The sequence below is a fragment of the Microtus oregoni genome, unplaced genomic scaffold, assembly GCF_018167655.1.
Source record: "Microtus oregoni isolate MIOR12 unplaced genomic scaffold, Mior012 000034F_ref0000314, whole genome shotgun sequence".
Classification (NCBI taxonomy): Eukaryota; Metazoa; Chordata; class Mammalia; order Rodentia; family Cricetidae; genus Microtus; species Microtus oregoni.
Window position 1 is genome coordinate 14,278,205 of NW_024543093.1, and position 17,126 is coordinate 14,295,330.

At 46.2% G+C, this 17,126-nt stretch overlaps 1 protein-coding gene across 1 annotated transcript; it reads left to right on the forward strand.

The window, feature by feature from the left end:
- Positions 1–799: 799 nt before the first annotated feature.
- Pglyrp2 (peptidoglycan recognition protein 2) lies at positions 800–11,186 on the forward strand. The gene is made up of 5 exons (XM_041630396.1): positions 800–978; positions 3,574–4,560; positions 5,548–5,758; positions 6,474–6,771; positions 10,071–11,186. The coding sequence occupies exons 1-5, from the start codon at positions 918–920 to the stop codon at positions 10,080–10,082; spliced, it is 1,569 nt and encodes a 522-aa protein (XP_041486330.1). The 5' UTR covers positions 800–917; the 3' UTR covers positions 10,083–11,186.
- The last annotated feature ends 5,940 nt before the right edge of the window (positions 11,187–17,126 follow it).

A 17,126-nucleotide genomic window follows, 5' to 3' on the forward strand; every position in this document is an offset into this window, starting at 1 on the left:
CTCAGCACTGGCGGCAGGTGGATCTCCAAGGCTGAGGAAAGCCTGGGCTACAGAGCGAGTTCCAGGGCTACATGGTGATACTCTGTCTTGAAAACAAACAAACAAACAAAAACCCACATACATACAAACACGTGTTAACAATTAAAATAAGTTGAATAAAGGGATGTTTTGAAAGGTAAAGGTATTTTTCTGCAAGCCTGACAGCTTGAGCTTTATCTCTAGATCTTGAAGTGGAAGGAGAAAAGACTCCCAAAAGCTGCCCTCTTATCTCCAGTGTCATGCCTGGCAAATGCTCAAACCCACACCCATCTCATGGACACATACTCTGCCCACACATGCAATAATAGTACATTCGAATTTAAATTTGAAGGTCTTTATATATAGTTGTTCTTCTTCGAGACAGGGGATTTTGTCTGTAGCCCCGGCTGTCCTGGAACTCACCATGTAGAACAGGTTGGCCTTGAATTCACTCAAACCTTTTAAATAAAATCAAATAAAATGTAAAAGGGAGTCAGGGGACAGAGTTCAAAGGTACAGTGTTTGCCTGGCATGCATAAGGCCCTAAGTTTAATCTCCAGTACTGGAAAAAATTAATTATATTTTTTTTATATTTTTATATTTTTTAAAGGCAAGGGCACGGACATTTCTGAGTTTGAGCTTCCCAGTCTACAGGCTTCTCTTGGCATGGATCTGACTTACTGACCTATCAGGTCACACTGGGCGGGAACAGGACAGGATGGTGGAGACTTTGAGACCTAAATAACCTTGACCCAGGCTCTCTACTCACTCTTCACTCTGCTGGGGTGAGTGTGCCGTCCTGCTGTGCTTTGTTAAATCAGGTCAATTCTCACGCCCCTCTCTTCCCAGCACCTCTGAGATTTTCTGCTGGGCCTCTGCCCTGGAACTGGAGCCCCACAATGATAAAAGTCCAGGGTGTCCTCTGGATTTTGCTGTTGCTGTGGCCAGAGTCAGAGACAGGTGAGTTCAAAGCTTGAGGCCTTGGGGGAGGGGAACTTGTTTTGTTGAACCTTAGCGGGTCAAGGCTCCAGCTCTCAGCAAACTGCTATTAGGGCACCACACGTTTCCAACACCCATAGAGTCAAGGAAGGGGTGTCAGAGAGTAGACAAGGCCGGGGTGGGCGGGGGGTAGGGGGTGAGAGGGTTGGGAACAAAAACCAAGGGTAGCTTCCTGGAGAAAAACCTCACACAACTAGGATGGGAGGAGCGAGAGCTGGGTTTGGTTGAGAAGCAGAAAAGACCTGATAATTTAAGCAGAAACAAAGTTACAGAATGGGTTGCCCTCCAGACGCTAGGGTACAGGATTAAAATGACCTGGAGGCTCTGGGTGTGGAAACAATTGTCGGTATCCCCAGAACATGGGACGGCAGGAGGACGTTTAGCCGGGGATATATAATGAGTTAGAGGCGGGCCTGCACTATATAGCAAACCCTATAACAAAAGAACCAACTTTCCTAGATGCAAATTAAACCTCCTGCACTTCCTAACTATGTGACCTGAAGCAGCTAACAGGTCCTCTCCATCTCAGAAGCTTCATCTGTAAACAGGAAGTTTTGTGAGAATTAAATAAATTTTATGTATCACTTAGAGTGATGTCTGACACATAGTTAATGTTTAAATAAACATTGGCAATTATTCAACAACCCCTAACTCTTCTGTGAGCCTGGTAACCTAACATCTAGATTGCCTTTCTTGAAAAGGGAAAAACACATTCTCCTCTCCCCATAGGCTGTTTGTTTGTCTGTCCATCTGTCTGTGTGTCTGTTTGCTTGAGGCAAGGTCTTACTTTGTAGCCAGGAAAGGTTGGAACTATGTAGTTCAGGCTAGTCTTGAACTTGTGGTGGTCCTTCTGTCTCAGCTTTCTTGAGGACTGGGATTACAGGCATGAGCCATTGTACTCAGCTTCCTTGGTGTCATGTGACTACTTCCGAATTGATAACGAACATCTTATGCACCAAATAGGGTACGAATGGTGGACCAAAGAAATTATTCCGCTCAAGTATAGCTCAGTGAGCCAGTATGTTTACTTTGGATTACTTATAGGAATATGGGTGATTTAAATACAGCTGTATCACCAAAAAGTCCATCCCCAGGATCAATGACGATTCACAAAAGCTGCAGTCCTGCAGCTCCTTGCTGAACTTTCAGGCAGCTTGGCTGGTGGGCAAGTCTCTTCTTCTCTATAGTTGTTGTTGCTTATACAATCTTGGGAGAAGAGCCTCTTAAATTTCATAGGTTTTAGGAGTTTCCTGAGACTTGTATGTTGGATTACTTCCCGAGACTTAGTAAGAGGCCTCAGGTTAGAGAAAATTGCTACATAAGCCTCAGGTAATCCTTTGACATACTTTTCCTCCTAAAATTGCCCAACTGTAATCTATCACCAGAAACTGTCTGAGCTGGAGAGATGTCTCAGTGGTTAAGACAATGTACCATTGCAGAAGATCCATGTTCTGTTCCCAGCACCCACACTGGATGATTTACAACCACCAGGTAACTCCAGTTCCAGTATATCCAAAACCTCTAACATCCACATGCACATACCCCCCACCAATTAAAAATAGTAAGAGTAAAACTTGAAATAATAGTAATTTTTGATAATTCATTTTTATTTTATGTATATGCATTGGTGTTTTGGATGCATGTGTAGCTGTGTGAGGGTATCAGAAACCCTGGAACTGGAGTTACAGATAGGTGTAAGCTGTCGTGTAGGTGCTGGGAATTGAACCTGGGTTCTCTAGAAGAGCAGCCAGTGCTCTTAACCTCTGAGCCACCTCTCCAGCCCCAATAGTAATTTTTAAGTGATTTGTCTTTACCCCTACATATGTAGAAATTTTCCATGCTTTTGTTCACTGCCAACGCTATACCACCAACCACCTTCCTCATTTACCCCTCTTCTGTTTGCCCCTCATCTAGAACCTTGGAAACCCATTTCCATATTGTAGCCCAAACAACAAGCTTAGAATGCTGTCTTGGTCTGTTGTTGTGAATACACACCATGGCCACAGCACCTCTTATAAAGGAGAACATTTAATCAAGGCCAGTTTACGGTTTCAGAGATTTAGTCCATATTAGGATGGTGGGAAGCAAGGTAGTGCACAGGCAGACCCCGTGCAGGAGGAGCTGAGTTCTACATCAGGATCCACATGCAGCAGGAAGAAGAGAGACAGCTACCTGGCCTGGTTTGAGCATTTGAAACCCCAAAACCCCACTCCAGCAGGGCCACATGTATTCCAACAAGACCACGCCTCCTAAATCCCTCTCAAATAGCACCACTCCGTGATGACCAAGCATTCTAATATATGAGCCTATGAGGGACATTCCTACTTAAGCCACCACAAATGCCATCCTGGCCGGGCTGCTCTGCTGCTCATGATCCTCAGTGTTCCTGGACAGTCCAAACTCCTTAACCAACAAGGAATAGTCTGGGTGTCTCAGTTTCCCCCTCTACACAACGGTAGTGCTGGTCACAGTGGTGTCGGAAGGAATTAGGGAAATACAACATGTACTGGAGAGGATCAGGAACAAGCGATGCTGATGCATTTTCTCCTCCTGCAGCCTCCTCCTTACCCCTGCTCATGGACTCCATCATCCAGGCCCTTGCTGAGCTTGAGCAAAAGGTGCCGGTAACTGAGGCCAGTGGCACTGCCCCTGCACGGATACTGTCAGCCAACCACTTCAGCCCCCACAATTCTCTTCACCAGTACTTGCTGCGGAAGGTACCAAGCCACAACACGACAGAGTCAGAGCCCCACTCACTGAGCCCAGAACTTCAGGCTCTGATGTCAGAGGTGGCCCAACATGATGTACAGGATGGGCAGGAATACGGAGTGGTGTTGGCACCTGATGGCTCCACTGTAGCCGTGAAGCCTCTACTGATTGGGCTAGAGGCTGGTTTGCAGGGGCACGACTGCTTGGCCACCCCTTGTGATGCTGGAGACACCACGACAAACGTTGCAGCCATCTGGCCAGGACTAATGGACGCCTCCACAAAAGCCTCTTCTACAGATGTTGGAGCCACTTCACCAAACGAAAAAGCCAAGACTCCCACCACTGTGGACAGACTCTTGGCAGTCATCTTGGCTGGAGACTTGGGTCTGACATTCCTCCACGGTTCCCAGACTCAGAGTTCTCCAGGACTGGGAACCGAGGGTTGCTGGGACCAGCTTTCTGACCCCAGGGTCTTCACACTGTTGGACCCCAAGGCATCCAGGCTCACCATGGCTTTCCTCAATGGTGCCTTGGATGGAGCTCTCCTTGGGGATCACTTGAGCCGGGTTTCTAGGCCCCGGCCACCCCTCAGCCACCTGCTGAGAGAGTACTATGGAGATGGGGTGGCTGGCGATCCAAAGTTCCGAAGTAACTTCCGAAGGCAGAACGGGGCTGCATTGACTTCCGCTCCTACCCTGGCCCAGCAGGTATGGGAGGCCCTTGTCCAGCTACAGAGACTGGAGCCAAAACAGCCACAGTTGCAGAACATGACCCAAGAAGAGCTGGCTCAGGTGGCTACCCTTGCTACCAAGGAATTCACTGAGACTTTCCTGGGTAAGGAGCTCTCCTGACTCCTCATTAATAGACACTCCCAGCCCCCTGTGGTGAGTGGGATCAAGGGCCCAGAGTATCCCAAGGGGACAGCAGTGAAGATAGGGACAGCTGCAGAGTCAAAGAAATGCAAGAGTTGGTCCTGGAATAATTTTTTTTGTTTGTTTGTTTTTCGAGACAGGGTTTCTCTGTGGCTTTGGAGCCTGTCCTGGAACTAGCTCTTGTAGACCAGGCTGATCTCGAACTCACAGAGATTCGCCTGCCTCTGCTGATTTAAATTTTTTAAAGAGGGACTGGGGGTATAGCTCAGTTGGTAGAGTGTATACATAAGACTCTGCATTCAATCCTGTCACCACAGGAAAATGCACACAGTGATGCATGCTGGCAATCCCAGCTCTTAAGAGGCAGAGGCCAGAGGATCACGGAATATCAAAGGCAGCCAGGAATATATATTAAAGGGCGGCCTGGGCTTCATGAGATCCTGAACTCTAGCACCACATACACACACACACACACACACACACACACACACACACACAGTTGAAAGGAAACACATGGGGATTGATTTTTTTTTTCCCGATTTTATTTAGACAAGGTCTGCATAGCCCAGGCTGGTCTTGAGCTTGCAAACTCAATTCTTTAATCTCGTCAAATGCTGGGATTAACAGAAATGCACCATCATACTCACACTTTTGGTCTTTCTCCTGGAAGTGGCAGAGACATAACAGAATCCAAGACTAACTATGTCTGTCTATCTGTGTCTACCTATCATCTATCTATTATCTATCTATCTACCTATCTATCTTTTATCTATCTATCTATCATCTATCTATCTCTGTGTGTGTGTGCCCTCTGAGTCACCTTTCTGTCCTAAAATTAGACTCTTGCCAATTCCTGGAGACCGGAGGGATGCCCGTAGGTTCACCTTAATAGAGATTCAGTCTTCCAAAATGAAATGCTTGATGATCAGAGTCTCCCTTGCTCCTGAAGGATGCCCAGCCATTCTCCCTCGCTGCCGCTGGGGAGCCGCGCCCTACCGAGGCAACCCGACACCACTCCGGCTGCCACTCGGATTCTTATATGTGCATCACACATACGTGCCAGCACCACCCTGCACCACCTTCCAGCGCTGTGCGGCTAACATGCGCTCCATGCAGCGTTTCCACCAGGACGTGCGTCACTGGGATGACATCGGCTACAGGTGAACCTGGCCTAGGCTACTGTGGGAGAGGTTGGAAGGTAGGGAGTAAAACAAGTGGGCGGAGACTGGCAAGTAGAAGAGGGAGTTTGTAGTGGGCGTGGTCAAGAACCAGGATAGGGTGGAGGTGAGGAGCAAGGTCCCGGATAGGGATGGAGATATCCCGGCAAGGGATAGAGAGGGGAGAAGAGTGAAAAGGGACTTGATCAGTTTTTCAGAAAAGGTAAAGTTTTTGTTTGGTTGTTTTTTGAGACACGGTTTCTCTCTGTAGCCCTTACTGACCTGGAACTCACTCTGTAGGCCAGGGTGGCTTCAACCTCAGAGATCCAGCTGCCTTTGCTCACGAGTGCTGGGATTAAAGGTGTGCACACCCAGCTGCTTTTTGTTTTTCTTCTTTTTCCGTTCTCCTCCTCCTCTTCTTTTTTTTTAATAAAACAAGGTCTCATAACTGGCCTGGAGCTCGCTATGTGGAAAAAGCTGGCCTCGAACTCATAGAGTTCTGCCTGCTTCTTTCTTTGAATGCTGTGATTAAGGCATTCTGCAAGAGAGAACGGTTTCTGGGGTGGCACTTGGTGTTCAAATGATACTGAATTGGATGAAACAGAGACAGTGTATTACACTCGGTGTCATAAGGCATTGAGACAGACTCTGGGGGTGTGTCCAGATGAGGACGCAGCCAGGAAAGGTGCTTAACCGCCCTACCCCAACCCCTCCGCAGTTTCGTGGTAGGATCCGACGGCTATGTGTACGAGGGCCGTGGCTGGCACTGGGTGGGCGCACATACGCGCGGCCACAACAGTCGCGGTTTCGGCGTCGCCTTCGTGGGCAACTATACTGGATCACTGCCCAGCGACGCAGCGCTGAAGACGGTTCGCGACGTGCTCCCGAGCTGCGCCATTCGCTCAGGCCACTTGCTGCCAGACTACAAAGTGCTGGGCCACCGCCAGCTAGTGCACAGCGACTGCCCTGGGAATGCACTCTTCAACCTGCTGCGCACCTGGCCTCACTTCACCGCGGTGAGTCTGCCTGTCACTGCCCGTGGCATCATCTGTCCTGTCTGTTCTGAAAACACATCTTCAGCCCTGGCCCTGCCCCCCAAGTCAGCTTGTCTTTTGCTTGACTGCCAACCCCTCTGCTGGCACCCCTCTGATTTATAACCTCAGTGAGATCTTTGTTACACATACCTGTTAGATTACAGACCTCCAGCTGCCCAACTGTCTCCCCCAAATTGGGCAACACCTACCAAAAGTCTCTCAGAAATTGTAGAGCAGGCCACTGTTGCCTTTCTGATGTTCTCTGACACTCTTGGCCAAGTGTTATGAGAGACTTCCTGAAGGGTCATACCTCAAATAGTAACAGTTCTCTACAAAATCCAACTTGGTTGTTTTTACTGGGTTTACTTACAGGAGTACAGATGAGGGGTTCCTTACAGGATCAGGAATGACTTAAAAAAAACAGCTGTATCAGCTGGGTAGTGGTGGCGCACGCCTTTAATCCCAGCTCTTAGGAGGCAGAAGCAGGCGGATCTCTGTGAGTTCGAGGCCAGCCTGGTCTACAACAGCTAGTTCCAAGACAGGCTCCAAACCGACAGAGAAATTCTGTCTCAAAAAACAAATAAACAAAACAAAAACAAAAGCAGCTGCATCGTGGGAAGTCACTTCACCATGGGCGATGAATGATGAAAGCTGCAATCCTGAGCCCTCTACACAACTTGTAAGCAGCTCACTAGGGAAGAACCCTTCAGGGCAATTTTTGGCAAATGTTTCGTCAGTCCTGTCCCCCATTTTCTCCCGCAGCAGCTGTTTAAGCTTCCATCTAACCAGCCTTGATGGAGGAACCCTAATTCTTTCCTTGAGAGGATATTTCAATTAATAGGAAATTGCTATATAGCACTAAAGCAATCTTGAATTACAAGTTTATTCTTTTTTCAGAAGGTTTATTTTATTTGCAGTGTCTGCGCGTGCGCGCACGTGTGTGTGTGTGTGTGTGTGTGTGTGCGCGCGCGCTCATTACACATGTGTCAGTGCTCAAGGAGATCAGAAGTGGAAATCAGAACCCCTGTCGCGGAGTTTACCAACCCTTGTGGGCTTACTTGATGGGTGCTGGGAACAGAACCTGGGTTTTCCATGGAAGCAGCAAGGGCTCTTCACTCCTGACTGGCTCTCTACTCCCGACTTTACCTTCTTATTTAAGCCAGGCATGGTGGCTCATGGCTTTGATCCCATATTCAGGAGGCAGCGACAGGCAGACCTCTGAGTTCAAGACCAGACTGGGCTACAGAGCAAGTTCCTGCACAGTAAAACCCTGTCAAAAGAAAAAAAAAAAGTTTTCGTTTTTCAAGACAGGGTTTCTCAGTGTAGCCCTGGCTGTCCTGGAACTTGCTCTGTAGATCAGGCTGGCCTTGAACTCACAAAGATTGCGTAACTCTGCCTGATCACAACCACCCAGCTAACAAAATCTTCTAGTCTGCTTTGCTGACTCTTGGTGGTAGACTGCATGGTGTGAATACCCACCCTACCTCTCAAGCCCCACATCCATCCCTGAAATATGTCAGAGCCAGGAACTCCTGAGGTTCTTTGGAACTGAAGTTTCTCTCTCTTTAGGGCCTATCATGATTGTTTGCAGCCTGATAATATCCAGATAAGGCTCTCATCTAAAGAGCAATTTGTCTTAGATCCTCACTACCAAACTTATGGCATCTTTTATTAATTTATAACAAGGCTCGAGACAAAACCCTTCTGCCTACCTTATCCCAGGCCATCCAGCCTAGTACTCACTCCAGCCTCCCATTCAGAAGCTCTCTGTTCACACAACACTAACCTGAACTGTGTGACACTTTACCCCAATAGATCGTCTGCATAACCTCAGTCCAGTCCCTACCCCTGCCTTGCTTTCTCTGCTCATCTCAACCCTAATGGTTCTTGATGGTCTCTGGCTCGTGAAGATTCTTGGGGTTTTGTTTTTGTTTTGTTTTGTGGGATACCTGCCAAGACTCCTGAAGATTCTTACATTAGAGCAATCTAGACATAGACAGTCACCCTAAAAACCTAATCCTAAACCGGGCAGTGGTGGCACACGGCTTTAATCCCAGCACTTGGAAGGCAGAGGCAGGTGGATTTCTGTGAGCTCATAGCCAGCCTGGTCTACAAGAGCTAGTTCCAGGACAGGCTCCCAAGCTTTAGAGAAACCCTGTCTCAAAAATAAAAAAGAAAGAAAGAAAGAAAGAAAGAAAGAAAGACAGAAAAAGAAAAGCCTAATCCTAGCTTCTGATCACACCAGGACAATCCCATTACTTGTGTCTGTTTTGTTTTGTTTGTTTGATTGATTGGTTGTGAAACAAAGGCTCGAGGTATAGTCCAGGCTAGCCTTAAACCCATTAGCTCATGTTGACTTCCACCTCAAGTGCTGAGATTGTAAGGTTTCAAAGTATATCACATCCAACTGCTACTTCCATTTTATCTTCTTTTTAACACATGTCTATGTATGTGTGCGTGTGTGTTCTGATGTCTGCTGTTTAAGGGCTACTTCCTGTGTCATCCTCAGAAAAGTCATCTACTTCCTTTGAGAGAAGGGCTGTCATTGACCAGAAGCTCAACAAACAGACTAGGCTTACTGGCTAGTTAGCCCCAAGGGTCCTCTTGTCTCCAGATGCCCAGTTCTGGGATTAAAAGTTTCCACTTTGGCCAGTATCATTATGTGGGTTCTGGGGATCAAACTCAGGTCTTCACATTAGCAACGCAAGCACTTTACTGGTTGAGTCATCTCCCAGTTGTCATTTGATTTTGAGACAAGGTTTCCCATTTTGAGACAAGTCCAGGAGGGATGATTCTGAACTTTTGACCCTCCAACCCCTACTTATCTTACCACTCGTTTTCATTAAGCTATTTATCTGCCCGCCCTTGCCTGTAGATGGGTTTGTGATTGATTTGGTATGCTTGAATTTTGTTTGTTGTAATCGGGACTTGTTGTGTAACCTGGATTTTGGGGGGAGGGGGGGACAAGGTTTCCACCATGTAGCCTCAAACTCAGAGATCCACGTGTCTCTGCCTCCTAAATTAAAGGCTAAAGGTGTGTGCCATTCATGGGTGGCCCAATGTTAACCTTGAACTTTCAAAATCTCCTCAGTCTCCCAACTGCTCAGTCTCCCAACTGCTGGGATTACAGATGTTTTCCCATTACACCCAAGTATAACCAGCTTTGCATCCACTCTGTCACTTTGGGCCCCTATCCTGTCCCATAGCCAAGACTCCATAGCAAGGAGGGCAGACCTAACCGTGCATACACCCTAAGTCTCATAGTCTCTTATTTCTTCTAGGCTGAAAACTAAAAACTCCTCTGAGGGAGCCTTGGAGATCCAGGAAGCACTATCCCTGATGCTCCTTTGAGCAACCACAGACCTCCAATAAAGGGACCACTGAAAGGAAGTCTCCATGAGCATTGTCTCACTTTGGCTTTACTCAAAAGTCAACTTGGAGACCAAAACCCAAGCCAAGTGTGTGGCTCAGTGCTAGAGAGTCTAGTTGACAAGAAACCTTTTGTTTCTTTTTTTCTTTTTCTTTTGGGTTTTTCGAGATGGGATCTTGTGTTCCTGGCTTTTCTGAAACTCACTCTGTAGGCTAAGCTGGCTTTGAACTCACAGAGATCCCCCTGACACAGTCTTCTGAGTGCGGGGATTAAAGGCGTGCACCAATACTGCCCAGCCAAGGCTCTTGATCCTGACTCCAGAATGGCAAAATAAATAAAACTGGATATGGGAGCTCGCATCCGTAATCATAGCATTTGGTAGCTTGAGGAAGGAGGATTGCTTTGAAGCTATCATAACAGTGAGTGCTACAGAGTTAGAATAAAAATGGAGGCAGTTTATTTTATGGCCTTGCAAAGTCAAATGCCAACAAAAACAGCAAGCATGTTTTGTTAGGGGGAAAACTGTCTCTTTTTTTATGATTCTATTCATTCTAGATTCTATTTCCCCTTTTTTCAGTGTACAGTCTTAGTCATAATGTAGCAAGCTGCCTGTATCACCAATCCCAAGATAACCTTTGGTTTGAAAAGGTTAGCTCAAAGGTCAAACAAAAAGGCACAAGCTATTAGGAAAAGGAACCCAATGCCTCTTACTTACCTAAAACCAAAGCCCATCTAAGGGACTTTTGTGTTGAAAATGAACCACTGTATTTTGTTTCCCACCAAGGTTCTAACCTCTACCACGGAATCAAGAAAACAAAAACAAATAAATGAATTTTAGTATAAAATGATGAATTGGAGGCAACCCTAGAACTTCCTGTTGGGGGATGAGAAAGTGAAGCCTGGAGGAAAAGTAACCAGAGAAAGCAGTGTTTAAAAAAAAAAAAGGTTTCTGGGGGCTGGAGAGATGGCTCAGCCATTAAAAGCACTGGTTGCTTTTCCAGAGGTACTAAGTTCAATTCCCAGCTACCACATGGTGGCTCACAACCAACTCTAATGAGATCTGATGCCCTCTTCTGCTGTGCAAGTATACATGCAGACTGAACACTGTATACAATAATAAATAAATAAATCTTGGGGGGGGGGAGCAGGTTTCCACTTCATGGTGGTGGCACATGCCTTTAATTCTAATTTCAGCACTTGTTAGTCAGAGGCAGGCAGATCTCCATGAGCTCGACGCCAGCCTGGTCTTCGAAGTGAATTCCAGGACAGTCAGGGCTACACAGTGAGATCCTGTCTCCAAAAACAGAACAACAACAACAAAAAAAGCAGATTCCCACCGCAGACCATCAGAACTCAGTTCTACAGGAAAACAACATCGAACATACCCTTTACTGCCATCCCTGAGTGCAGGAGACAGATTCTGGGTCAATGGTAGAAGGCCCCTCTCAGGGACTGTTAACTCAATGGTACATTGGGATTATTTGTCACATGGTGGACAGATTGGACCCCATGTCTTAAAAAAATTCTGCAACAAATTTGAAGCCTGAGACTGTAGCTCAGGGACACGGTGCTTTCACAGTGTATTGAGGGCCCTGGGTTTCATCTCCAGTACTAGAAAAAAGGAAGGAGAAAGTAAGAAAAGAAATGTTGGGAGCAGGCCAGGTATGCAGCAAAATAATAAAACTGAAGAATTCTGGAGATACCTCAGCAGATAAGCCTAAGGATCTAAGTTCGAATCCCCACTACTCATATAATAACACTGGGTGCTGCCAAATACTCCCATAACCCCAGAGCTGTAAAGGAAGATTGCTGAGGCTTGCTGCCTGCCAGCCAAGATCCAAACCTGGTGAGCAATCCTGTCTCAAGGGAAAAAGGCAGAGAGTGTAGAGCAGAACACTTGACAGCATCCTCGTCTGACCTCTGTGAATGAATGCCACTCCCCAGTTTGGCAGAACACAGTGAGTCGCCTGAATGAGGTGGGCCTAAAGCGGGCACATAGGAGAACAGAAATGTCTGCTCTGTAGGACAGCTGTGGCTGTCACTAACTGCACCACCCTCTTCATTAGGCTGAGGACACAGTTCAGAGGTCAACGTCTGCCTAGGATATTTGAGGCCCAGCTCCAGCACTGCAAATAAAAAGCCTCCCAGTTTGGTTCATTCTCCATTGTAGGAATACTCCATAACGTCACATTGCACCTTATAAATTATCATTTTAATAAAAATATGGCTGGGTAAGGGAGCACACATTTTTACTTTCAGCCTTTGGGAGTCGGAGGTGGGCGTTGCTCTGTGAGTTTGAAGCCATCCTGGTCTATACAGCAAGTTCCAGTCCAGCTAGGGCTACCTAGTGAGACTCTATCTCAAAAATTAATTAACTTAAACTTTAAAAAATAGGAATTAGCACAAAGCCTTTAATCCCAGCATTTGGGAATCAGAGACAGGTAGATTTTAGGCTAGCCTGACCTACATAGCAAGATCAAGGACAGCCAGAGGTAAAGAAACCCAGCCTAGAAAAAAATCAAAATAAATAGATAAATAAGATAAAAACAGAGCTGAGGGTGCAGCACAGTTATAGAGGGAGAGCCTGAGGTCCTTCTCCATCCACATTGCAGAAACTAGGTATGATGCTGTATACCTGTAATTCCAAGGCTCGGGGCAGAGAGCATAAGAATCAGGAACGCATGGTCAGCCTCAGATGTATAGCAAATTCAAGACCAGCCTGGGAATACATGCGACCTAATCTCAAAAATATGTGTAAATAAGAGCTAGAGCCATAACTCAGTGTTTACCAGTACTTACTGCTCGTTCAGAGTTCAGTTCCCAGGACCCACACAGTTCTTCACAACTGTCTGAAACTGTCTCTGATCCCAGGGGATTCAATACCCTCTTTTGACCTCCATGGTCAGCAGACACACATGTGGTACCCATGCATACATGAAGGCAACAAACAAAAGCTCTCATATACATAAGAATATTTTTTTTTTAAGACAGGGTTTCTCTGTGTAGCCCTGGCTGTCCTAGAACTCGCTCTGTAGACCAGGCTGGCCTCAAACTCACAGAGATCCATCTGCCTCTTTCTCCCAAGTGCTGGGTCTAAAGGTGTGTGCCACCACCACCTTACCACAATGTCCCCTTTTCAAAGCAAGAGTTTCAGGACAGGCACAGTAAAGGAGACATTAATCCAAGTGTGAGACCTCAGAGTCTGGGCACCTAGTGACTGCCAACACTATATGACCACGGAGCCATCCTCATTCTTCCCACTCCATGAATCCAACTCCCCACACACAGAGTGCACTATGTAGCCCAGGCTGGCTTCAAATTTGTGGCATGCAATCTTCCTGTGTGTGCCTAACCAGTCCTAGGATTACATGCATGCATTGCCCCATGGATTCTTGATATCCTTGCCTTCGCCCAAAGTATACTTTCTACTTGGTACAATCTTCTGTTTTCCTCTCATGCTTCAGCCTGCAAAAGTTACCTCCCTAGAGAAGCCTTCCCTGATTTTTCCATCCTGGGAAGAGTGGCATTTCTGTTCAACTGGTCATCCTTCATCCAGTGTATCTCCTCTCAGTCTTCGACACAAATTCATAACGTCCCACTGAATTCAGGACCTGTCCCCTCCCCAGACTGGGAGTTGTAGTAATATGAGCAGCGGGGCTGCGTCCCCAGCACCCTGCTGCCCACATGACTAGCTTATGCCCCAAAATAATTACACAGAAACTGTATTCATTTAAACACTGCTTGGCCCATTAGTTCTATTATTGACTAGCTCTTACATATTGATCTAACCCATTTCTAATAATCTGTGTAGCCCACGAGGTGGCTTACCAGGGAAGATTTTAACCTGCATCTTTCTGGAGTGGGAGAATCATGGCGACTACCTGACTCAGCTTTTTTCTCCCAGCATTTTGTTCTGTTTACTCTGCCTACCTAATTTTCTGTCCGATTAAAGGGCTGAGGCAGTCTCTTTATTTAACCAATGAAATTAACACAAAACAGAAGACTCTCCCCCATCAGTGAGTAGCAGGAGAACAGAAATCACTTTTATTTATTCTCTCTCCCCACTCCATCTAGCACACAGTCAGCACTCAGGAAACATTTGTCAAATGTGAGCTCTAAAAAACTTTTTTAGCTGGGTGGTGATGGCACATGCTTTTAATCTCAGCACTCAGGAGGCAGAGGCAGGCAGATCTCTCTGTTACTTCAAGGCCGGCCTGGTCTACAGAGCTGGTTCCAGGACAACCAGTGCTGTTACACAGAGAAATCCTGTCTTAAAAAAAAATTAATTGGGGCTGGAGAGATGGCTCAGAGGTTAAGAGCATTGCCTGCTCTTCCAAAGGTCCTGAGTTCAATTCCCAGCAACCACATGGTGGCTCACAACCATCTGTAATGAGGTCTGGTGCCCTCTTCTGGCCTGCAGGCATATGTGTAGGCAGAATATTGTATACATAATAAATAAATAATTAAAAAAAAACAAAACAAAAGAGAATACCTTAAAAAAATTAATGTGTATATCTGTGTACAGATATGTGCACTTGCAGCATTGAGTGTAAGTACACTCAAAAGCCAGATCTGAAGCTTCAGGTCATGTGGAGCTGGACATACAGGTGGCTGTGAGCTACCCATGCCATACCATTTCCTGCTTAACCTCAGAGTCATCTCTCCAGCCTTGAATATGAGCTTTTTGAGACCGATACCATCATCCTTTACAAATAAGGAAGCTCAGAGAGAGGAAATGACTTGTCTGAGGTCACAGTGAGAAAGAGGGTGGCCAGCACGCCAACCAGGGTCAGAATGATGCTGACTCACTACTGCCAGAACATTTGCCCATTTCTTTTTTGTGAATTTTTTATTGCGTTTTATTTATTTTGTCTGTGCATGTGTACACATTGGCATGTGTCATGAAGAAGAACGGAGGGGTCAGAGGACAACTTGTGAGCATTGGCTATCTCCTTCTACCATGTGGGTCCCAGGGAAGCACCTTTTATTCACTGAGTTATGGTGATAGCCCCTCCTCTTTTTCAAGTAAATACTTATGAAATCATCAAAGATGCTGACTAGATAGTGCACCAAAATTCACCTCAAAGAGATTTCACAACAGAACATACCCAAGTCACCAGCACTGAAAGTCATAAACAGAGCATGTTAAATTCATGTTGTGTGAATTTTACTCGCTGTTAAAAAATAAATCTGGGACGGGAGCACAAGAAATGGCTCCGTGGTTGAGAGAACATACTCCTAAACCGAGTTTAGCTCTCGGCACTGCCAGGCAGCTAATAAACAGCTGTGACTACAGCGCCAGGAGAATCCAATGTGTCTGGCCTCTCTGGAGACCCTCACACACACACACACACACACGCACACACACACATCCTCACATACACATGCACACACACACTCTCACACACACAGAGACACACATCACACACATTCATGCACATACAGATGCACACATACACTCACACACACAGACACACACATGTACGCACACAGACACACATACACACACACAATACACACACGGTGGGGTTGCATTTTAATACTGATCACAGTGATAAATCTCAGCATTCAGGACACTGAAGCAGGAAGATCAAAGGTTCAAGACCAGCCTGGGATACATAGAAGATTCTGTGGAAAGAAAAACATTGGAGCTAAAAATATAGATCAGTTGACAAAGCATTTGTCTAACATAAATGAAACCCTAGGTTCAAGTGGGGAAACAAATCAAATTAAACCAAACAAACAAATAAAACAGGCTGGATATCTAGTGCACACCTATAACCCCAGAACTTGGGAGGCAAGGGCAGGAGGATCAAAAATTTAAGACCAGCCTTGTCTACATACCAAGTTCCAGGCCAGCCTAGGATACAATAGACACCCATCTCAAACAAAACAGAACGAAGAAAGCCATCATCCAAAAGTCTCTTTTATGTCCTTACTCAGTCACTAGCCCCTCTGAATGAAACTGATTCCCTGACTCTTTAAAAAGATTTATTTTTACTATTTTTAATTCTCGTGTGTGTGTGTGTGTGTGTGTGTGTGTGTGTGTGGTACTTGTGCTCATGTAAGTGGGCACAGATGCCCAAGGAGGCATGTGATCCCTTGGAGCAGGAGTTACAGGTAGCTGCTAACAGTCACACGGTCTAGGAACTGCACAGGTTTTGGTCCTCTGCAAGGGCAGTGCACAAATTTCACTACTGAAATTCCTGACCTAATTCCCTGACTTGTAGTATCTTCATTTGCTTGGTTCTGAACTTTTTCCTTCATTTTTTCCTTTTTATTATTTGAAGCAGGGTCTTGCAACACACCCTGGCTGCCATTGAACTCATGGAAAACCTCCTGCCTCGCAAGGCTTAGAACTCTACATGAAAGGACTCACCCAGCATATACGCTTTAGCTTTTGCTTTCGTTCAGCACTGTGATTCTTCTGACGTCATTAGTTCAAGAACTTACTCATTTCCCTGGCTATGTGACACTCTTCAGTATGGAGATGCCACCGGGTGTTCGTTCTGCCATCAGTGAACACCCGGGTCTTTTGAAGTTATCAGTTGCAGTGTTGGTGGGCATGTCTATTGGATGTCTTCCTAGCAAGAGAAAGGCTGGGTCAAAGGAGACCTAGACAATTATGCTGGGAGGATCAGAACTAAAGTTTGGCTCGGTGATGGCTACAGCTGTTGCTGAACACGCTTGGCCTTTGTTCCACCCTAACGCTGAGGTGGGGGACTGTCCAGCCAAGTCTTTAGACTCAAGAACCAAAGTCAAAGGCCAGCCTAGGGTACACATGCAATGAGCTCAAGGCCCAGTCTGTGCAATAAAAAACAAAAAAGACAGGTGTGTGGTTCAGTGATAGAGCATAGGCCTTGCATCCTCAGGCCCTGGGTTTCACCCCTAAGGTGGAAAAGGGTGGCAAATGGCCCAGGGGGTAATGACACTTGCCATATAAGTCTGGAAACCAGCACTCCATCCT

Excerpts from the sequence above, each read along its gene's own strand:
- Pglyrp2 (XM_041630396.1), top strand. The coding sequence starts at position 918 with ATGATAAAAGTCCAGGGTGTCCTCTGGATTTTGCTGTTGCTGTGGCCA. Across the intron at positions 979-3,573 it reads GTGGCCAGAGTCAGAGACAG|CCTCCTCCTTACCCCTGCTC; the intron begins GTGAGTTCAAAG and ends CTCCTCCTGCAG. Across the intron at positions 4,561-5,547 it reads ATTCACTGAGACTTTCCTGG|GATGCCCAGCCATTCTCCCT; the intron begins GTAAGGAGCTCT and ends TTGCTCCTGAAG.